This window comes from Falco peregrinus, chromosome 6 (genome assembly GCF_023634155.1).
Source record: "Falco peregrinus isolate bFalPer1 chromosome 6, bFalPer1.pri, whole genome shotgun sequence".
NCBI lineage: Eukaryota > Metazoa > Chordata > Aves > Falconiformes > Falconidae > Falco > Falco peregrinus.
In genome coordinates, this window is record NC_073726.1 from 82,640,422 (window position 1) to 82,663,142 (window position 22,721).

General features: G+C 44.5%; 1 protein-coding gene across 8 annotated transcripts in view; it reads left to right on the forward strand.

Moving 5' to 3' along the window:
- ARHGEF5 (Rho guanine nucleotide exchange factor 5) overlaps positions 1–20,060 on the forward strand; it is a 36,821-nt gene extending 16,761 nt beyond the window's left edge. For 6 of the 8 annotated variants that reach the window (XM_055808500.1, XM_055808493.1, XM_055808494.1 and 3 more), the window contains 14 exons: positions 2,926–6,505; positions 8,272–8,353; positions 8,728–8,792; positions 9,110–9,372; positions 10,278–10,438; positions 11,357–11,509; positions 12,859–12,988; positions 13,891–13,965; positions 15,845–15,934; positions 16,265–16,419; positions 17,093–17,254; positions 17,665–17,735; positions 18,078–18,182; positions 18,463–20,060. In XM_055808500.1, coding sequence (XP_055664475.1) covers positions 2,941–6,505; positions 8,272–8,353; positions 8,728–8,792; positions 9,110–9,372; positions 10,278–10,438; positions 11,357–11,509; positions 12,859–12,988; positions 13,891–13,965; positions 15,845–15,934; positions 16,265–16,419; positions 17,093–17,254; positions 17,665–17,735; positions 18,078–18,182; positions 18,463–18,617 — 5,232 coding nt within the window. In that variant the 5' untranslated portion in view covers positions 2,926–2,940 and the 3' untranslated portion in view covers positions 18,618–20,060. The remainder of the gene's footprint in view (positions 1–2,925; positions 6,506–8,271; positions 8,354–8,727; positions 8,793–9,109; positions 9,373–10,277; positions 10,439–11,356; positions 11,510–12,858; positions 12,989–13,890; positions 13,966–15,844; positions 15,935–16,264; positions 16,420–17,092; positions 17,255–17,664; positions 17,736–18,077; positions 18,183–18,462) is intronic. The other 2 variants (XM_055808495.1, XM_055808499.1) reach the window with 1 other exon arrangement.
- Positions 20,061–22,721: the final 2,661 nt, after the last annotated feature.

Genomic DNA, 22,721 nt, shown 5'->3' on the forward strand with positions numbered 1-22,721 from the left:
GTGCACCTCCCTCTACGCTGTCTCCCAGTATCATCATGGAACTGCTCCAAATGCAGCTTTAAACTTGTCCTTTCACCTGTCCAAATCCCTTGCAACAGAGCCAGGGAAGTGGAAACTCGGTCCTTGAGCTTAATAAGAGGAAAATCGGTGCTGTATACATCTGTAACAGCACAGTGAGCAACAATTCTTCTTCCTCTCACAAAGTGTGGGCTTGAGTTTGAGGATCTTGCTATTCAGACCTTTCTTCATGGGCCATCCTGTCCTTAGTAGTAGTAAATGTTCCTTAGCCATTAGCTTGTGTCCTAGACCGCCTGTCCCCCTAAACATTTGTCTCTGCTCCTGGGGAGCACGTTTGAAAACTGTATTAGGTGTGAGAAGTAACACTTTTCTAGTCATTAGCAGAAGAGACTCACTTAGGTAGCTGGAATTGTTAAGAGCAGTGTAGCACAAGAGTGACCTGATGTGATCATGGAACCTTTGTTAAAGAAGGGGTAGATGTACCTACTGGGGACAGCTAAGTGAAGTTGATCCTGCTCTGGGCAAAGTGGCTGCTTACAAGTGTATGACCCGGCTCTTTTCTTGTGCTCTGCCAAGCTCTTGGGTTTTTTTTTGGTTGGTTGGTTGGTTGGTTTTGTTGGTTGTTTTTTTTTCCTGGGCTGGAGCTTCTTCCTGACAGTCCTGTGCAACAGTTCCCACGTGCAACAGTTTCAAAACATGGTTTAGCAGCACCGAAGTAGTTTACTATTAGCTGATAGCAGTAAAATGTGGCAGAAAGTCCCATGGGAACTTTCAGAATAGACATATCTCTTTGAAACATGGTGTTTATTGTAATTACCTGTTTACAACTACTTACTTTCTGCTTAGGGGGGTGTTTGGGGTGTCCAGATTGCTAAATAATCCCAGTTTTGGCCCAATGTTGTAAGAAAGATTCTTTCCAATATAAACAAAAATAAAAAAATTACATGAGAAAAAATACTTGGGAGCAAAGTTAATTGATGAGTTAACTCATTTTTTCCCTGCTTTTTAAAAAAGCTAAAGATGATGACAGTCCCCACAATTGAAGTGTATGCAATGCTTCAGCTTTAACTCCAGAGCATGGGGTTATTGCTTTCAGAGCAGGTGTTCTGTTTCATGTGACATGAAGAAAAATATAAGCTAAACCAGCTTTCGGGTCAGGCATGCCTTGGCCATGGAGTTAACTGGGACAATTAGTCCAGATGTAATCATACCTTTATTGCTTTTACTTTCTGTGTGGGATCAGGAAGTGTTACTTGTGACTATAGAGGCACTTCAGCACAAGGAAGTTGCCATTGATCTCAAAGATTTCTCTTTCCGTGAAGACACTTCCCTTTCTCTGTTTGTGAGTCTCCCAAGTTGAAATTGTCACACACATGCACCCCCCTCAACAGCAGTTGAAACCCTGGAAAAAATGCCGTTCTTAAAATAGTAGGGAAATTTGGAATGCCAAGGAAGAAATAGTGTATAGATTTGGTTGTTAGTTTTGAGCAAGAAAAGGGAAATATTTTTGCATGAGTTTTCTGAATGGTTCAGAGCCAGGCCTTGGGGCTTTTTTTGCCACTAAACAGCTAGCTGGCTTTTACCTGAGGATATGTGGAATGGTTTCTCAGACCAAAAGATGCAGGATGATGCATTCATGTCTGGAAACGCAGACATCTGTAAGGTCGGATAAAGGAGGACAACACTGAAGCTTTATTCAGGGGGAAGTCTGGCTGTGGCTACACATTGCAGGAGATCCTTTGGGGCTAAATTACAAGCTGTGGTATGACTGCGAGGGTACCCAGTGTATGTGAAGCAGTAATTTATAAACCATTTCTGATAAGCAGGGGATAGGGAATAGGGAGGGCAGGCTGGAACACTGAAGAAAGTGTCCCAGAGGCAGAAGAAAAGAGAGGAGAGCCACTAAGATTTGTGTCTTTTTCATGTCTTTTAAGGTAGGGATTGTGGGTCATGGGATAGGTAGAAGCCAGAAAGATAAAAGTAGTGAATCAGATTCTACCATCCGTTTTGCAGACATTTCCCAAATGTACATTCCCTAGTGCTTTGTCATGTCTGAGCTGCAAATGCAATAATGGATGGGAAATTCCATTATATCCTTTAGGAAACCATCCAACAAGCCTGAGATTACTTCCTACTGCCCCCCCCCCCCCCGCCCGAGTAGACTAAATGATGATACAATTTCTCTTTGTAGTCTGTAGACACCTCCACAGGCACCAGAGGTGCTCCTCTCAACCCATGTGGTTTACAGCCTTCAAATATCTTGTGTCTTGTGTCATGTCCTAGTTATCTGTTAATCAGGTTCTTACATTGCTGTCTTGTTAATCAATTCCTGTGATCAGTTGCAATAAGGCCCTGTGTTGCACATGTGTACGGAGATTTGTAAAGACAGCCTTCAGCTCTGAAGTACAGGCAAGGGCCTGTTGAAATCAAAGAGATCTTTAAAATTCAGCTAGCAGCTAGAAGAGGCCATGAGTATTTGTCTACCATGCCCTGCAAAAATAAATGGAGATTTTGATGATTTTCTTGTCTGAATGCCTTCTGGTATCCCCTTTTGGGTTTGAGATAGCTAGCCATGGCCAGCACTTTCCATAAGTTGCATTGTGGCTGTTAGGAGAGATTATCTTCTCTGTTCTTTGACCAAAGTCACTTTCTGGATTTGCGTGTAAAACTAAAAAGACACTAGTCGATTTATTTTGGTGTTACTCTCATACTGCAAGCTTACACTGGGTGTTTTGTTTACTTTCAGTTGTTTCCCAACTCTTACCACCCACTGAGTATGTTTTTTTGTATTGTGGTTTTTTTTTTTTTCCTCAGCTGCATTAGTACCTGTTTTGAAAAGTCTTTTAAGCTGATTAGCTCCACTGTATCATTCTGTAGTAGTAACAGCAAAAATGCATTTTTCTTTAGCAGGATGTGTCACTGATGGAGTCTGAAGAAACCAGTGAGGGAGGGACCACTCCCCGAGAAGCCAGCGGCGTCACTGGGGAGGTTTGGGATTCTACAGCAGTTGAAAGAGAGCATCATGCCCCTCACGCATCAGCCGAAATGAGCAACAGCCTGTCTGAATCTGCAAAGGGAGCAGAGCTCAGCACTCCTGAGGACTGCCTTTCTGCTCCAGGGAAAGCAGCAGAGATGCTGGGCAGACCCTCTAACCCTCTGCAAAAAGTGCCAGCAGGATTGGAACAAGAGCAAGGTGATGCAGAGCCTCAAAAGGGACTCTCGGAATTGGAAAGAGAAATGCTTTTAAGTGAGGGTGGACTGGATTGTTCTCTGAAACTTAAGCAAGTAGAGCTGGTTGACCTGGAAAGCAACCAGGACTCTTCTCTCAGCACAGTCCAGGATAGGCCAGACCCTGGCAGTGCCATCCTGCAGGCTGTGGACCTCAGCACTGAGTTTCCTCAGAGCCAGGCAGAATTGGCACTTTGTGGCTCAAACTCTCAGGCTCAACATCCAAAATACCCTTTGGCAGATGCCATTTCCTCTCAGAGAGAGACACCTAAGTGCTTCTTGGTGTGTAAAACTGTTTCAGAGGGGCATTATAAGGCTGAACCATTTCTGGATAGCCTCTCCATGGATTCTTTGCAGGAGGTTGATGCTGGTGCAGAGCAGAAGCAAAGCAGCAAAAACATGGCAGCACCAACTCATGAGCAGCCTACCTCAGAGGAAGCAATAGATGACATGGCTAAACCTCACATTTCTGAAGACGCTAAGGAAAGCGTAAGAGCACTTGAGGGTCTGGAAGAGAATATAGAGTCTTCCTTTTCCCATCAGTTGTCTTCCACCTTAGCAGATGACAGCCAGATAAGTTCACTACAAGCAGAATGCAACATCTCAGCTGGTGAAACAAGGAATAGCAGTATGGTCAAAGAGCAGGGAACAGCAACGGTTCCTAAAGAAAACTCATCTGCTTCTAAATGCCTTCATCTTGAAGACGACCACAGAAAAACAGAGAGCAGACCTGCCTCTCAAGCAGAGAGTGCCTTCCAGGTAAAGGATACTGCTAAAAAAAATGAGGAAATGAGTACTTCACAGCATAAGAAACCAGCACAGGAGGCAGTGTCTGAACTTCAGCAGGAAGAAGAGAAGAAAGAGTGCAAACTGCAGAATCTGCTGGAAGAAGGGAAATCTTTGGAGCCCAAAGATCGGAAAAGCAAGGAACTAAATGAGAAGAAACAACAATTGCAGATGGAAGACCTCAATCTGGAGGCATCAGCTTCCAGGTCAGAGTTATCTTCTGTCCTCAGGCATAATGTGGACTTGTGTGGTTTGGAAAACGTTTTTTTGGCTGAGCAAACAGGATCAGCATTTTCTCCTAGGGAGTCTGTCTCTGTGGATCAGCATCCCGGTGAGGATGTACTGCTGAAAGCTTATGCCACAGAAGCAGGTTCTGGACGTCAGCCACTCGCTGTTAGCTCTCTGTCCTCAAATAACCTGAATGCAGTGGGTGAAACTCCAGTGGTGCCTCCACACACATGCCATATCTCTGACCAGGCAGAAGACCTAGAAGACTCTGGCCGCTTTTCCATTGGTGGTCAGGATATTGGAGAAGCGGACTGGGATGACAGGACAAGACTGGGCAGGGAGAATGAGCACAGTGATGGGCATGGAAAGGCTGTCCAGAGGCTTGATAAAAGAGGTGCACCTCTTCGTGGAGGAGTGGCAGCGCTTTCTAGTGCAGAGAACCCAGAGGCTTCTGTTCTACGTCCTTCCTCAGGTACCAAGAACTTGGAGCCACCTGATCCCATAGATCCTCATCCCATTACAGAAAATTTGGGAAAAGCTGAGCTTCAGGTCTTCATTCCAGCTTTACCTCCAGAGCTCGCCTCTGTGGCTTCAACATCTGGCCCACAGCAAGAGGGTGCTAGCAGAATGGCCTCCTTGACCCCTGAGGACTGTCCTGGCACCAGCCTGAACAAACTGCTAGACTCTGTAGAGAAGCCAGCCAACCAAGCTGCTTCTGTACAAGTGCGGGACCCAACATCAGGGGAAACTGCTAGTGTAAGTACTGATCCAGGGGAGGCCAACATTTCCCATGAACTCCTTATTTCTGAGGAAGGCTTTCATGAAGACCTTAGTGGCCAGTCTTCTTTCTCTGTAATATACCCAAGCTGTCTTCCTCTAGAGAGGAGCCTTCCTGAGGGCAGGAGGACTGTGGCTGTCATTGCAGGGCCTCTGGAACCACCCCAAACACCAGGCAGGACTTCCACTCCCCTGAACCACCCAGAGACAACTCAGCAAAAACCCCCAGAAGAAAGTGCCATTATCCAACAAAAAGAAATGGGAGTACCTGTGGATCGTGAAGCACAAGAAATGCCTTTATTTGATCAGTCTGACTGCGGTTTAAACCAAAAAGAGCCTGGATCCAGAATCTCCAGTGTCCTGAGCACCCTAACCTGGCCCTCTGAAGAAGATATGGTCTTTGCCGTGAGCCAGCAAGAACAACCTCTGTCCCCTGCATCCCATTCAAGCCTACCTCTGGTGTCTGAGCCTGATGCCAAACAGCTTCCTCGCCTTCCTTCCCTTGCCCGAAGCCCCAGGCAAACTCAGGCCCCTGCACTTAATGCAAATCACCTTGCCCAACCTCCAGCCCCTGAAAGTTACCAGCCGCTGGCTCCTTTACCCTACTCCAGGCCACATCTCAACTGTGGTATGTATGATAGTAAGTTACTAGCCACTCACCCTACTATAAGCCATCCTCTGCACGCTGCTGCCTCTCTGTCTGATTCTAATACTGTGGCCTCTGCTTCTCACAGAGAAGATGTAGCAGAGAAAGATGACCTTGTTCCAGTAACTAGAGAGTGGGATCTCAGTGACTCAGGTACCCATACAGAGACATCTGATGACTCAGGGGTCAGTTTGTTGGCCAAAAGCTTTTCTGCTGTTGGAAATGAAGCATTGGCCGGCTCCTCTGACGCCAGCCCTGAAACAGCAGACCACCACATGGATATACAGTATGGAAAATCTTCACCTGACCACCCTTCTTGGCCCTCGCTGGAAGGCCTGATAACATCCACAAACTCCAAGAGCCGGGACTCTGCACAGCCACCTCCAATGCTAGCATTCACCAATCCAATCCATTTCCTCCAGCTCAGCCCTCCATCACCACCAACCACCAGGACAGCCTGCCAAGAGGAGGACATCTCAGGGGAGCTGCGATGGGAGCAAGAGGCAGGTGTCTTTGGTGTGGACTCAAAGAATGTCCAAGCTCCATTGGCATTCACAGAGAAAACAGAAAGTGAGAGGAGGATCAAGCAAAGGCTGGAAGGAGAAGGTGGGGAACACCACTTGGTAGCTCAGCCAAAGGAGGAAATGCCCAGACACTCACCCTTGGAGAAATCATCAAGTTGGCCAGACAAAAAATCGATCAGGGTAGTTGCACAGGAGCCAGCAGCCAATCAAGAAAACCCAATTAAACGCCGAGTGAAAAGCAAGGACTGGCACCGTCAGGGCCTGAAGAGGATGTCAGTACCACCAGACATCTTGCAGGGTGAGTCCCCCCCATCAAATTTACTGTAGATACCAGAAACACTGGATTAAATTAGATAAGCAACGTGATAGAGAGGTCTGAGAGCTGAGAGCTCAGCATTGCTCTCGTGCCTTTCTGGTAGTACTCCTTGCTGCAGCCCTGCAGCCCCTTGCTGTCCTGCCCCAAGCTCCCCGCTCCCAGCTCTCCCCTAGCTCTTCCCTGCGGCCCTGTAACCAGTACATCCTGGTGGTTCTGAGTAGGGCAGCATGCTGGGGCTCAGTCCCCTCGTTTCACACTAACACCTGCAACAGAGAGGACCCCTCACCCCTCAACTTCACATCCAGTTTCTTTTCTTCTCCCTTCTCCGCGTTTGGCAACCTGTCACCCTTACTCGGTAAGAGGGGCTATTTTGCCCTACGTGCAGGAATGAGTTTCTTGGTGGGGCCGAGTTCAGAGCTTCTGCTCATCACCTCCTGCTGCCATCACATGGCCGCTGCGTTTTGCTGCACTGGTAGCAGCCCATTCCCAAGTGGTAAGGAAAACACGTGCACACATCCTCGGTCATCCGGATCTGTTCCCGCATGTTTTAGTTCCTTCTGTATTTGCAACCTGCCTTTCTTTTGCAGCTGACACCTTTAGATCCCAGTTTGACCTTCTGAAAGAGATGATCTTCCTGAGAATGTAGGATTCCTGAGAACAGATAAGAAGGCAAATTTGTCAAATCCAAGGTCCTAGCTTTCATAAAAGCCAAATAAATCACTGATGTCACAGATGGAAAACATGCATCTTCTGTAATGCAGCTCATTTAGACAGTACTTACTGTCAAGATGCATGTCTGTTCTTTATTATGTCATACATGGGCTTTAAGTATACTTGTTTCTTCTCAGCTCTTAGTTTATTTTCCAAGCTCCGCAACATGCTGGATTTTTGGCATAGAGGAGAAGGATTGGAGTGTGGAGGGGCATAAAAGGTTTGGCAGCACTTGAATCAGGATTTGTTCAAGTGTGTGACCTGTAAATTCTTGGTTCCAAATTATAAAACGTTCAAGGCAACAGTACTGTCTTTCCCCTGACCCATACTTGCAGCTCAGTCTTTGGGCTTTCTTCCTCCTCCAGCTTCCAATGAATTTTATACAGAATTTCTTTACACCTTATTTAAATAAATCCCTCAGAAAACAAAAGTCCACAACTTCCCCATTTTACATAAACAGGAGATGACTCAAGCAGCACTTTCTTAATGCTCACATAGTACATAATACAATTCTCACATTTCATTCTCGGGCCGCATCCCTCCTAAGACTCTTCACAGGACTGACTCTGTTAGATGTCCAGCATTCCTGCCCCAGAAGTCACTGAGAGTTTTTGGAGGCACAACATCCGCAAAAGAAAGTATAAGACTTTCAGACATGACTGGTGACTTGGGGTCTGTTGATCCTCTTACGCCTGACCCAAGTTGCTGAAAGGGGAAAGGCAGCACCAAACAGAGCCCACAGGCAGTGTCGTCTTTTGGGCAACTGGAGAGGGAAGCTCTTAAGAGTTACTGTGATTGCTGAAAGTCTCACCCTTTTTTCTTTGTATGAAAAGCAAATGTGGCTAAGTAACAGATGTGAAGTGTAAGTAATGTCAAGGATTGTTAAAACCAGAATGTTTCTGACTTGTAAATAAAGGTCAGGATGGTACCTGTACTCCATTCAGGTGGGGTACAGGTAAATGGTATCTGTGTATCATTTGGATTGCAGCTTGACTCTAAAAATGGACTTATGTGTTTATTTTCTGTCTTACATGCAGAAGTTCCTTCTCTTCCTTCAGAGGAAGAAGCTCACAAGACACACAGGGAGCCACCAGTCAGTTCAGAAACAGTTATATTGCGGTAAGTCTCTCAAAAGCCCCTTAGAATTTGCCCCCATCCCTGTGTAGCACAGACACCTCATGCTCTCCATTGTTCCCAAGGGACCACAGATGGTGATAAGGAGCAGGAAGCAATAATAAAATTACTTAGGCCTGTGTTTCAGTCTGTGCCCTCTGGGAAAGGACCTCGTTGCAACAGAAGTATTTCTATCCCTTTAGGAGAGTGTTTCCATTAAGCCAAACTTTATTCTTTGTGAAGTAAAGCATGTGGAGCTTGAGCTTGTTGGAAAGAGAGGTCCTTGGTGTGACAGATCTGTTACTAAGATTTTGATAAGCCATTTCCAGTACTGTGTTTTCTGTTCACTCTTTTGTTTCCAAATCCTTATTCCCTGACAGAGAAAAGAAACCTGCAGATGCAATGGAGAACTTCAAACGCCGGCACTCCAAACTGATCAACTCCTGTAAGTGCCTTCTGCCTCAGGTGCTGTAGCAGACCCCTCTCCTCCATCATCCCTCACCCTTGCAGTGAGCACAAAGTGAGCTCCTGCCACATGGTAGCAAGGAGGGAGTGTTAAGAGAGTGGTGTTCAGTGGAGGCAGTGAAACCAGAGTCCTGCAGTACACTCGGGCAGCTGGTGAGCTTTGTTTATAGTGGGTGCATGTGGTCTAATGTACTTCGGTTATCCTAATCTGAGACAATAACAAGAGTTTTCTCCAGATTGAAGCAGAGGGCAAGCAGCTGCTATAGAAAGTATTAATGTATATGCCTCTCTTCACAGCAAGACTGCTGTATCAGGAATACAGTGACGTGGTTCTGAACAAGGCCATTCAAAGCCAGAAGAGAGTGGATTCTTTTGCAGAGGATATAGAGTCGAGTTTCCCGAGCTCTCCAAGGCTACGGAGGAAAGTGCTTTCTCCCCAGGACTCATATTTGCAGCGTCTGTCAGTCTCATCTAATGCGTCCCTCTGGCAGGACATCCCCATGATACGGGGCAGCAGAATACTACTCAATATGTCCCGTGATGAGCAGAAGCTGCAAGAGGTAATGGACCAATGTAACGAGGTAGATGGGTGGTCTGTAGTCAAGAAAGAGTCCCCAGAAGGGTGGTTAAAGTGGAGAGCAAAAATTCTGATGAGGGAATGCAGGCTGGATGCGGAGGTCAGCTCTAACCATGTAAGCAGTATAGGGATGTGGTATTAGTGCTTGTGAAGTTCAGAGCTGTAGAGAAAAGGAGCGCCAAAGGGTAGACTCTGGACCATATCAGTAACTTCATGAAAACAGACACAGGGAAATTGAAACGAGGTAGAACAATTAATTTTGAGCATGTTCAATGCAAAAGAGAATATTAAAGTAGAAGACTTCCAGCATTCTCCCACATAAAAGTTTGAGAGATGCTAATAAAACCACAGTGAATTGTAGTTCCTGTGGCAGAACGTGAGTTTACCAAATCAACCTGTGTGAGCTGCGGGGCTGAGAGTAAACAGGAAGATGTATAGCTTCAGCAAAATGGAACATAGGGAAACTGGGTAAGGAAAATGAGAGGAACTGAGTAAGGTAAGGAAAATAGGAGGACCCAGAGAAAGAAGCGAAAACAACACCATGAGAAACATGATGAAGGAGAAGAATGTGGGTGATGTGGATGCTGGAAAATTTATGGGAGCATGTAAAACGGGGAACCTAGTGAGAATGGAGTTGGGGGGGAATAAAAATAAAATTAGAGTAGGTAACTGTTTTTCTTGCAAGTCATACCACACTTCTGTCTTCTAAAGAAAGAGTATAAAATGACAAGTTCCCCCCTCATTCCTAAAGCCTCTTTTCTGTAATGATGCACTACTTCCATCATGTGCTGGGAGGTTTTCTTGCTTTGCCCCTGTATTCCCTCTGTAAGATTACTCACAGACTTGCATAGTTTACTGATGCTGTGCTCCCTTATTTCATCTCTCAAGGCCAAGTTTGAGTTGATAATGTCTGAGGCTTCCTACCTGCGCAGTTTAAATGTGGCGGTGGATCACTTCCAGCGATCAGCAGAGCTCCAGGCAATGCTCACCAATCAAGAGCGTCAGTGGCTTTTCTCCCGCCTTCATGATGTACGCGACGTCAGCGCTAGGTGAGATGTGGCTCTTTGCTTCCAGGACTAACACCCTTCATGAAGCACAGACACAGACCATCACTTCTGTCAATAACCTCTCTCGCTCCTGTTCTGCGTGTTCACTGACCTTGATATGACTACGTGATACACACGCGTAGCACTTTGTGACTGCTTACCAACACTGCCCTGAAAGAACATCTGCCTTTTTAGGTGACAGGGCAATGTAAATCTTGGTGCTAAGTCCCAGATATTATGGTGCAGTTGTGTACAGAGCTTATTGCAGGAGATGAAAATGTTCAAAATGCTACTGTAGCCATGCACTGTTGGCTTCAACTACAACTAAACTTGACTAACTAGACCTCAGCCCAAACCAAATGCAGCTCCTGCCAAATCCAAGACAAAAGAAGCAGCTGCATGAATCCTGACCCAAAAAAAAAAAAAAAAAGGTGCTGGTGTGGAAGTAAGTTACAGGCATCACTTGACAGAACCTAATGTGAATCAATTGAGCATAAGTCATAAAATGTAGACATGATCCCACATGCAAGGAATCCTGTATGTTATAGGATTCTGTTCTGCTTTTCTCCCAAGGCTTAGCTACATATATCACTAAGCTAGTAAGGTTTGCTGCTACCTTTTCCATTTCTACTAGTGGGATTATTCTGGTGATTAATTTTCTGATTAATTTTCAGTTGTTTCCTTTAGTGCTGTAGAGGTGCAACCTCTCAAGAACAGAGGTCTTTTGCCTCTGCTTCTTCCTTGCTGATATCTAGCCCTAAATTGTCATTGCGCAGGCATTATACTCTCTCTAGAAGTAAAGAGCTGTCTTGTGCTTACATGTTGGCTTTTGGGATTTTAGAGGACTGAGGCCATTCCTGCTTTTCTAAATGACACTGATCTTTCCCTCTCCTTTTATGGCATTGCAACTATGTGCTGCAGTTTCCTTTTTGACTTGGAGGAGAAATTTGAGGAGGACATGTTCACCTTCCATGTGTGTGACGTGGCTCTGAAACACGCCCCTGAATTCCGCAGGGTGTATCTACCATATGTAACAAACCAGACATATCAGGAGCAAACCTTCCAGCGGTTACTGTAAGTTTTCTCATTTGTTGCACCGTTCTCCTCTCTCACTTCCTTGCTGCACCTCAAATATTCGCTCTTTCAAATAATGGGGAATGCTGCAGGTACAGGCTGTTGTCCAGTGCTCTCATGACATCCCAGAACAGGCAGGAACCTTCTTCAGATCAATGGCATCTGGAACAGCAGGACAGAGCTGCTGCAGGCTTCTCTCCCATAGCATTGGAAAGGGAGAGAATAATTAATATCTGATTCTATTGCAAGCTGTTCTCTCTGTCTACCCTCTACTGAAGAGAGCAAAAATTAGTCCTGGATAATGGTTTTCAGTCTGTGGTTTTCAGACTACTAAGAACCAGGAAGTGATAATTTCAAGTGAAACTTCCAATCTCGACCATTCTGCGATTCTGTAATTAAGAAACATATGGCTACCATCAGTAAGCTTAAAATGGCTAACCAGGAGTCTTAAAACTGGATTGTGAAAATCCTGGGGCCAGAGAACGCTGTTGGTCTTTCTTGCTCTGAGTGGTGGTGTGAAACATCTCATCTGTACCCACTGGCACAACCGAGCATTAATCGGGCATGGGGTTTCCTTGCCAATTCTGCCCTGCTCTCTGTTGTAACAACCCAATTCCAGTGAAACTATGGTGATTCCAGGAGAAGACACTGTACCCCCAGGCTGTTCTGGCACTATCTCTGTGTGCTGCTGACTGGGAGAGATCTAGTCTTGTAATTGTTTCCTTTCAGGCAAGGCTCAGTTCCACACAGACAGTATCCTGGAGGTCCTTTCCAGGGCAGTATGTGCTGGGCCTACAACCTTCTTCCCCATCTCTTCAAGGATATGGGATTGGCTGCTTTGGTGACAGGTGCCGCTCTCGTACCATTAGCCTTGTTATCTGCTGCTGCCCAACATGGAAAGCTGGATGGCAGTGGCTGTGTCTAGAAGGACATTCTGGGGGAAGGCAGCTCCTGAGAGGAGCTGCAAGAGAGGGGAAGCAGCTATTTCCAGACCCTGAACACAGCCCCTGGTGCTGGACCATTCAGTGTAAGGGAATAATACAAACCACCAATGTCTCTGTGAAAGGTGCCCTACTCATCAAGGGGAATTGAAACGTAGATGTTACTTCTGACTTTTATTCCAGAGGGCTGTGGAAGGAAAGATGTAATAACAATTGTACTGCTGTCCTGTAGCTGTTAGAAATCCATACTTGCTCTTCATCAGCAGAGTGGTGCAGTTTCTTGACATCTTTTGCCCCAGGGACAAAGCCTGAGTATTGGGAGTACTCCACCACTCACTGAAATCTGATACTAGGAAGACTATGTATTCGCTCTTAACGTCTGGATGTCTTTTTTTACCACCCCCACAGAAATGGAAATGCAGGGTTCCAGCAAGTCCTGGAGAGACTGGAAAGTGATCCTGTATGCCAGCGCCTCTCACTGAAATCCTTCCTCATCCTTCCTTTCCAGCGCATCACTCGTCTCAAACTCCTTCTACAGGTAACTGTGTGATTCTCTGCTTTCCTATCGTTTCTCTCAAGCTGGCCCTTCTTCAGGTCTGAGAGTCATACAAATACGAGCTAGCTCCAAGCACTGGGTGGAAGGACTGCATAGGGCCATTTGTGTTGCATCTGTGACGAGTTTGGCAAGATGCTCTATAGCTGCTTTGTTGCATATACTGTGAATATGCCTTTGCAAAAGCAAATCCATTTGTCATCATACAAATGCCTGCTGTGCATCAGACCAGCACTGTGAGTTGAATATGATAGCCTGTGAGGGACAATGCAGTTTGCGTATTTGTTAGGACTTTGTTGCAACACTGCTTCAGTTGTACTCCAATAAATAATTTAGAGAGTCTTCTCAGAACATGTTGATCTACATTTTGTTGAACTATTTTGGCTTCCTGCTAAGAAAACAAAGCAAGGGTTCCTTGACTGCCCTCTGGAAGGCAGCCTGTCTTTACTCTTTCCCTGCAATGTTGACTAATAGGAGCCTTCCAGACAGGGAACCAGCAAGTTCCTAATGAATTAATTTTGAGCTCTTTCTATTACACTCTTCTTTCTGATTATTTGAGCCTATTTTTAACAGGAGGGGAGGAGTATCGGGCAAAGAACAATTCTGTGTGTAAGGCTGGCTGTGCTTGGATTAATGGTTGCTTCCTATGCTATGTAACTTGTACATGATAGTTTAGGTTTTCAGGGACGCCCTGTTCAGTGCAGCTTATCCGTGACATTCTGCATTTCAAATTTCTGGCCTTGTTAACTCCACGTCTCATCACCTGCTACTGCTGTAGTTCCCCTTGACGCTGGCATCTTGGCATCTCCTTGTTTCTCCTACCCCTTCCAGACACATATATCCAGCTTTGTCTGATTGCATTATGAAAAACATCTTTTCTTACACAGAATATCCTGAAGAGAACTCGGCCTGGGTCTGAGGAGGAAGTGCAAGCAACACAGGCCTATGATGCGCTTGAAAAGGTAAGGCCATCAACCTGTTCCACAGCCCTGCAGAAAGGGATCCAGGGTTTTGATTGATGATACCCTCAATACAAGTCAACAATGTGCCTTGGCAGCCAAAAGAGCCAACTGTAGGCTGGGGTGCATTAAGCCCAGTATAGCTAACTGGTTGAAGAAGTGATTGTCCCATGATACTCCGCATTGGTGGGGCCTCACCTCAAGAGTCTGTGTAATTTGGGGTTCCACAGTATAAGAAGAATGTAAAAATATTAGAATGTGTCCAAAGGAGGGCAACAAAGGTAGTGAAAGGACTAGAGGGCAAGACTTACAAGGAGTGGCAGGGGATGCTAGGTTTGTTCAGCTTAGAGGCTGAGGGGTGGCACCATTGCTGTCTGCAACTTCCTCATGAGGGGGAGCAGAGAGAGAAGTGCTGATCTCTTCTCTGGATGCAAGGGAATGGCTTAAAGTTCTGTCAGGAGAAGTTCAGATTGGGTATTAGGAAAAAATTCTTCACTGAGAGGGTGGTCAAGCACTGAAGCAAGCTCCCCAGGAAAGCGGTCATGGCTCCAAGCCTGACAGTGTTCAAGAAGTGTTTTGACAACGCTCTGAGATACATGGTTTAACTTCCAGTTTGCCCTGTGTGGAGTCAGGAGTTGGACTTAATCCTCATGGGTCCCTTTCAACTCAGGATATTCTGTGGCTCTTTACAGCTGTGTTGCATCACGCAGCTGCAGGGCACTGAAGTGGCCCAGTCCTTTCATTGATCCTCACCCTTGTCAAGGGCCTTTGTCACTGATCCTCACGAGTAACAAATTAGCATGTTCATGTGACTCCTGCATGTGCAGTGGTAGGTGTGAGCAGAAAAGACTAAAGCAGGAGCCAGCTGGGATGCAACTGAACCTGCATCAGTGATACCAAAGTACTTTTTTTAGGACTTGCTTTTGCCAGTATCCTAACCACCATTCCCCCTTTGTATTCCTTATCTTTGTCTCTAATTAGTGATCAACTCCCACCCTAGCCCCTGCAGAAAACCTTGCCTTAAAAAAAAAAAGGCATGACACAAAACATTACTCTGTTGCATCCCTTACCTCTGTCCTGTTTCTTACAGAGACAAGACTTAAAAGTCTTCTGAGACAACTTGTTACCTAAAATTTGTACAGCAGCATAAGGTGGACTTGTTCTTAGCTAGCTCCTGTTCTGTCTGGTGATTATTTGACCTTCTTGGAGTGTCACTCCATTCCTTAAAATCTCTCCCCTATTCTCCACCATAAACATAAAGACCAGTTCAACATGATGCATACCTCCTTAAAGCTCTTAGGACTGCAGTCTAAGGTGGGTGGGCAAGATGTCATACACTGAAATCTTTAGACTCCAGCTGCCTTCAAGCCACCGTTATCTCTGTTGACACTGTTAGGCAGCTGCCCTGTATCACCTCAGGCGGCTGTACAGGCAGCTTACAGGCTGAAGTACCTCTGTTTCATTATGTGCTGTCCTCACAGGTACTGGCAACAAGCTCTGGGTTGTGGAAAGGTGGGGTTGCCATTTATCTCATCAGCTTCCTGTGTTTACAGTGGAGCATCTAATAAGAGTTGCTTCCAAATGACAAGCAGTTCAATCTGTGTCACCTGAGAGAGATGCCTAGTATTCCTCCCAGTATCCCCAAGTTAAAGCAGTACTTACCACGGAGACTTCATCTAAAGAATACCTTCCTTAAGAAAGAAGGATGATCACTGTACATATGGAGAAGTTTAGTATGCTTGCCTGCAAAAATACTTTTTTTTGCAGGAGGATGCCTAAGAAGTTGTCACTTACACTGACTCTTGAGGGGCTCCTTGAAGTAGTACTGATCCTACCAGGCAGTTCTGCTCCCACCTCACTGATCATCTGTTTTCCACTGCAGCTCATCAAGGATTGCAATGAAAATGTCCAGCGCATGAAGAGCACTGAAGAGCTGATCTACCTCAGCCAGAAGATTGAATTTGAGTGCAAGGTGAGCTTGTCCATTCCCTGGGCCTTGCTGTAGCCTAATGTATTTTCTCTCTTTCCTTACAAAGTCACTGGTGCTTATTTTTTGTTCTCCTCTCCAATCTGCACAGAACTGTTGAAGCCGAGTATCATACACAGGTCAGCTCTTCATCAGTGCTTCCCTTGCCCACTCATTTGTGTCAGCCTTGGCTAAAGGTGCCGACTGTGGTGTACACCTGTCCAGCTGGACAGATGAAAGCACACTTCCTCTAGGGAAAGACGAAAATGCAAATCCAAACCTCATGGATACTGATTTCTTTGTACATGCTTGACAATGTTTGTTTCTGTCACGCAGATATTCCCACTCATCTCACAGTCAAGGCGACTTGTAAAGTGTGGTGAGCTGACAGCACTGGACTTCAGCACCCTGAGTCCAAAATGGAAAGTCACCACCCGGCCCATCTACCTACATCTTTTCAATGACTGTCTGCTCTTGTCTCGGCCGAAGGAGTGAGTGCTTCAACACAATTCTTCCTGCCCCTTCTAAAAATACCTGTCTCTTTCTGGGTCTGTGCTTTGGTGAAAAGAATCCTTTCCCTCTGCCTGCCAGCAAGTGGCAGCATTTGTCAAGTCACTCTCCTAACTGTACATTACGTGAGTATCATGCAAGTATGTGGAATCTGGTAGTCCCAACTCTTAGTTACAACACATGATGATGTAACAAGATATCTTTTGGTCCCTAGTGCACACTTCTGTTCTGCCTTTCCACCTCTATAACGTGAAACACTTTAATAATAACCACTTATTCTAGTTTTACTTGGCAAATAATTTCTTTCTGAAGGACAGCGTGAAGATTAGTGAACGTGCAAATCACTGGTTTGTCAAGAAACTAAGGGAATTGGTTGGTTGTGTTGGAGTTTTGGAGGGTGGTTTTGTTTGTAAGCTATAAAATAAAATTCTGACAGGACAGAGCTTAGTATTTTTACCTTTTTCATTAAGTCTCCCGTCTCTTCTCTGTCCTTCTGCAACTTCTAGCAAGAACAAAGCTTAAGATGCCTGAAGCAGATGAAGACTCATTAAAACCTTTTTGCTTTCCTGACATCAGAAAACAACATGGACTCACTTTGTAACCCTCATCACCTTAAAACTCACTATTTGTTTTGTTTCTTCTCTTTACCCACAGGGGTGGACGTTTTGTTGTGTTTGACCATGCTGCTTTCTCAGATGTGCGTGGGGAGAAGTGTGAGATGAAACTGCATGGAACAAACAAAAATGTTTTTCGTCTCTTTCTACTTCAGAATTACCAGGGAAAGAGAGTGGAGTTTTTGTTTCGTACAGAGACACAGTAAGAGCTCAAGGTTACCCTCAGTATATCCCATTACCATAGCCAGACACCTCCTAGGAGCCTGGTGGTTGTCCTTTGGCTACCCAAATGCTGAAATATCAAATGCAGCTGCTGAGCAGAGGACTTGAAAAACTCCTCTTGCCAAAGAAGCCCCTCATAAACCACCTTGCCTCTCTGTTATCAGAGCTGCTCATACAATACTATCGTGTTATGTCATAATATCAGCCTCCAAAAATGGGAGGTTTTGCCTTTTCCTATTCCCTCTCCCCACTTCCAATTTCTCTGCCTCCCCTAAGTACCCCTCCCTGTCGCCTCCTGCAAGCAAAGCTGTACACACACACCCCCATTCCAGTCATCAAGCTGCTGTCCCTCACATTGAATCCTGACACCTGTCTGGTAATGTTTTCCAGCAGTGAGAAGCTGAGGTGGATCTCTGCTTTGGCTCCTCCGCGAGGAGAACTGGATCTCTTGGAGTGCCCTGGTGAGACTGCTCTGCTACTACAGCAGTGGGGGTGGGCTGGCTCAGAGGAGTTGGAGTCACTGGGAGGTGGAACATTTCAGAATGATTCCGAGGCAGAATGCTTGCCTTTTTGTAAATAAAGAAGATACTACGGGCTTTCCTTCAGTGCCAGATTATGCCAGTTACCTATTTTTTTTTTTTTTTTTTTACTCCTCAGATTTGGAAGAAAACCTGTAGCCTCCCTCCCGGTTCTCTGCTCTTTAGTGTTTGGGCAGTCCTTTATCCCCTACCTCCTCTGGGGCTGATGCACATAGGTTTACTCTTGCTTTCTAGTATACCATTATGATCTTTCCTCCCCTTTAGATGCACCCCAGGTTCAATGCATAAAGACTTACAAGGCTCGGGAAAATGATGAGCTGGCTTTGGAGAAAGCAGACATCATCATGGTTATGCAGTACAGCAATGATGGTGAGCAGAATGAACAATGGCTATCTTAAATTATGGGTAGGAAGTTACTCTAGTAGTGTAAAGCTTTAACAACAATCAGGCTTCAGAAGGAGCCTCTCATTCCTGATTGTTGGATTGAGAGGATGAAGAGACTCTTCATCTTCATTAAGACACTTTATTTGGAAGCTGGAAAGAGATCTTTTTCTTTGATGTTAGGGCCTTGTTGGAGGGGGCTTTTGGGGAAGAATGAAAAAATGTTTGACAGTTTTGCCTCATGTTTTGTGTTTTCCCCACACCACAGGATGGATAGAAGGAGTCAAACTTTCGGACCGGGAGAGAGGCTGGTTCCCCTCAGAACACGTGGAACTCATCTCCAGTAAACATGCACGGCAGAAGAACCTGAAGGAGGAACAACGTGTGAAGAATGCCAAGCAGCAGGTCTTTTGCAAGAAATAAGACTGTTTGGACCTGTACAATCGCCCTGCCATGGGGGAACCATCTTTTTTCCATTGTGCCTCAGAAGAAATTCCTCTGTGAAGAGCATAATACAGCACTTTGACAGAACCAGGTGCTTTTTGCCAAAGAAAGCGGGAATCCAATCAGGAAAAATCATTCACTTCCTTTGTGTCACCAGGAGTACGGCAGCAGGAGGGAAAAAAGTTGCATGTATTGCTTGCTTTGTGGTAGTAGGGAGGGACTTTAATCAGACAGAGGTCTGGGATCTGGACTTTAGAAAATATATTCCTGGTTTTGCCACTGACAAGTTGCAGGACTTTGGGCAAGTCACTTCAGAATTCTGCCTCAGTTTTCCCATCTGTGAAATGGGGGTAAATTTACCTACCTCACTGGATGTTGTGAGGCTAAATTCACTAGTATTAGTGTAATAAGAGTTTTGAGTTCCTGAGAAGGAATGTGCTAAGTGCAAAGCACAGTAGAGTTGAGGAGAGTTTTCCATTTGAATATCCTCTTGGTATCTTGACGGTGTTGATCTCCGTAGTGTAATTTCCATTTAGAACAATTTATCTATTTGATCGTGCAAGTCTACTGGTTTTTAGATAGGCAAATATTTCATCGCACCTAAATTTAACTTAAGTCTCAGCATACTGTTAAAAGAGACCTTAACAACATTAGAAAATCCACTGGAGTTAAGCAGAGTTTTCAGAAGGCACTGTGATGATCTCCCCCACCTTAAGAGGTATCACGCTGAAGAATCTGTTTCACAAAGGTCACCTCTCATCTGAACAAGTGTCCATAAGCCATCTGAAATGACCCTTTTTTACTCTGCCTCCCTCTCAAAGTAGATCAGTGACTTTTGACAAAGAATTTGTATTTGTGTTGGTACATGCCCTGTACAAAATAACCATGACTAGACATATGCAATGAAGTGGCACTTTCCTGCTGCTCTTAATCTGATAGCTGATGTGGTATTGCATGCACCATTTTGCACACTTATAGAAAACACTAAGAGATTTAGCCACTGTAGATAAAGTCAAAATATGTACCGGAGACTTTTGTTCTTTTTTAGAACTCTCTGGTTTTAAGTCCAGTTTACATGCAGTCCTGCTTTTGTGCAGAACCTGTCTATTTGAGGATATGCCTTCAACTGTAAAATACTGTTTCTGTGTTCAAGTGTTTGCGTTCAGTCAATGCAAGATCAAGTTTAAGAATCAATACACCAAAGAAAGCAACGTGTAGCCTTCTTGCATTTAATATATTTGAAGAATTAGTTATCTTCGTATCTCCAGCTTTCTGTCTCTGTAACATTCTGTCTCTAATTCCCATTTACACTGTATCTAGTATAGCTTAATACAGCCTATTTATATCAATAATTTTAGCTGGATAAAAAAAAGTTGCTTTTAGTCCTAATAAACTCATGCACTTCTCCAGTTAAAGTAACAACTTTCTGCTTTCCTTGTTACTTAGGTTTTCATCTCAAATGTAATTCATTATTTACTGAACATTCAGTATTTTCATTGTTTTTTCCATTAACTCTCTAAGTGAATATTAAGTACAAATAGCTATGCTTAGCAGAGGCAGTGAAGAAAGCTTGCTTTACCAGCGATACCCTGAGATTCTTCAGAGGGTTATCACCAGGCCTGAAGTGATTTCTGCTGCAGGCTGCTGCAGGTTCCATAGTGGTATTAGTCTTCAGTATATGAAGGTAAGCTAAAGGGATGACCCACAGAAGATGGGAGTGCAGTCTGCTGTACCAGTAAGGCAGGATGCAATTAGTCAATTGTCTTTTAATCTATGGTCCAGACTACAATCTGCCTATGTTTTTTTTTCCCTAGAACTGCAACTGTTCCTTAGCTAAGAAGAAAGCAAAGCCCTACCTCAAACTAAGGGACATAAGAAGGGTTACAATCCTCAACAAGACTTATAAGTGTTCAGAGATCAAAAACGCCTGCTTGTCCCAGGCCGTCGTGAATTTATGTAACGCCTAAGTCATCAGGATCATCAGTGTCTCAACTGGGACACAGAACACTGTCATGGGATCAATTCACTGTGTGTCCATGTCAGGTCTTATGCAGACAGTCTGAGGCATCCCATATCCGTATCAGCTTCATCTTTCCTACTTGTATCATGAGAAGGCAGGCCATAGATACTGCCATTCTAAATCAGAAATCATCTCGTTAAACATTTAACAAAAAGTCAATTCTTTTTCAACTTCCACTCTCAAAACCAAGCAGGTATATTGTTAGTCTCCCAAGGCGGTTTCTATTTTAAATTCCACATGTTCTTGTTAAAATTCTTGTTGAGATGGGAAACTTAAAGACCACTTGTGACTGACAGCACTCCTATACTGTTTAACTAGTTGGATAAAAGGTTAACTTCTCCCTGTCACAGGTACAGGCTTTATTTCCTGTTGCCAGGTTTTTACATGTTAAGGAACACTTAAAAGTCAGCTTATACTTCAACAAATAAGTGGTTATTCCCTGGTTTACTTTGATTTGTTACATTTTAGATGGGCCTCAACTTCTTACTAGTTAAGTTTTTATCCCCAGCACCATCCTGCCACCAAAATCCATAAACAATCTTCATGCTTTTTGAAGCTGATTAACATCTCCTTGGTTTGTACAAATTTAATCAAACCGGTACAATATCACTTATGCTGTCAACATGATGTGCAGTTGAATCCACTGTATCCTGCTACAGTCTTCAGGATCTCTTCCAACTTAATTTAATGTGGATAGCCTGATTTCCCAGAAAATCACTATTAAACAGAAATAGAAGTGTAGAGTTTGTCAGCCAAATCCCTGTACTTTTCTAGGAAGATCCCCAAAGAAGGTCCACAGAATAGGAACACTGTATGAGTGGTGCCAGTGTGTCTTAAACAGCTGGCTGTAAACTGAAGCATGAAAAAAACATCTACAGGAACATGTGGAGACTGATACATAACATACCTGGACAAAAGAAATTCAGTATTTCTGTACCCCCAAAAAATTAAAGACAACCTTCAGAGGGCAGTTACACTCATTTCTTTTTGTAGTAAGAACAACAATGAAATACAAACATGAACTACGTTTATAAAGTTTTGTTGAGAATCTGAGAAATTTGTGCTTTATGTCTCAACAGTGAATTTTATGACTGCTGTCAGTTTTTCATACGAAAAGTAAAAATACCTATGTGGGTTTTCAAAAAATGCTCACAGCCCTGGAGGCCTATGTTGATCCCTCTTAAAGGAAAATAAATGAAAGCAAGCACTTTCACAGTTCATGTTTTACATCAGTAGAAAAAGCTGACATGAGGACCTGAGTTCAGTGAATATGCACAACCTTGCTCAGAAACAGGATCTTCTAAAGCAGTTAGTGATTCTTATCTTTGTGCTTTTATCTAATATTGAAGAGGTCCCATCCCCTCTAAGATCAGAATTGTGTTCTGTTAGCTGAATCCTGCTAACAAATTAAACACCATTTTAGCTTCAATAGCATTCCAGCCAGCATGTCTTGCATTTGGTGGATGAACCAGGTGCACTGTCTCCAAAATGCTGGCACATGTTTCAGGTTACACTCGTTAATATAATGAAATGACTCTCAGGTGAAGCCATCTGTGGAAGCAGGACCTTGGGTGCTAGGGTAAATCTTGAAACAAAGACAAGGTGTATGGGGACATGCACCGCAGGGGAATGGTGCCATGGCAGCAATGAGACACTGAGCCAATAACCAAGATGAGGATGAAGGATGTTCTGTCTTGGTGCAGCAGAACACAAATAAGCAAATCACATTCTTCAAGCAAGCACTGTCTTTGCTGTTTGCAGTCATGCAAGCTGTGTTTACAGCTGGCTGCGCTTTCTGGGTGGTTAGGACAGCTGTACGCAAAGGATGCAAGAGCAGAGGGCTTGGTTTCCAGAACTATTTGTGCCTTATGTTGCAGCACAAGTCTTTCCATCAACTCCCTGTGAGAAGAAGGAAGCCAGAAAAGCCAAGCTTGGTTTGCTCCTGCCCTTCATCTTGTGTAGACGTCCCTAGCACACAAAGCTGGTATGTTACCCGAGCAGATGATGCCGCTTGCAGTTGTGTGAGATCACTGCCTGGAACCACACTTGTTAGGAGCCTTGTT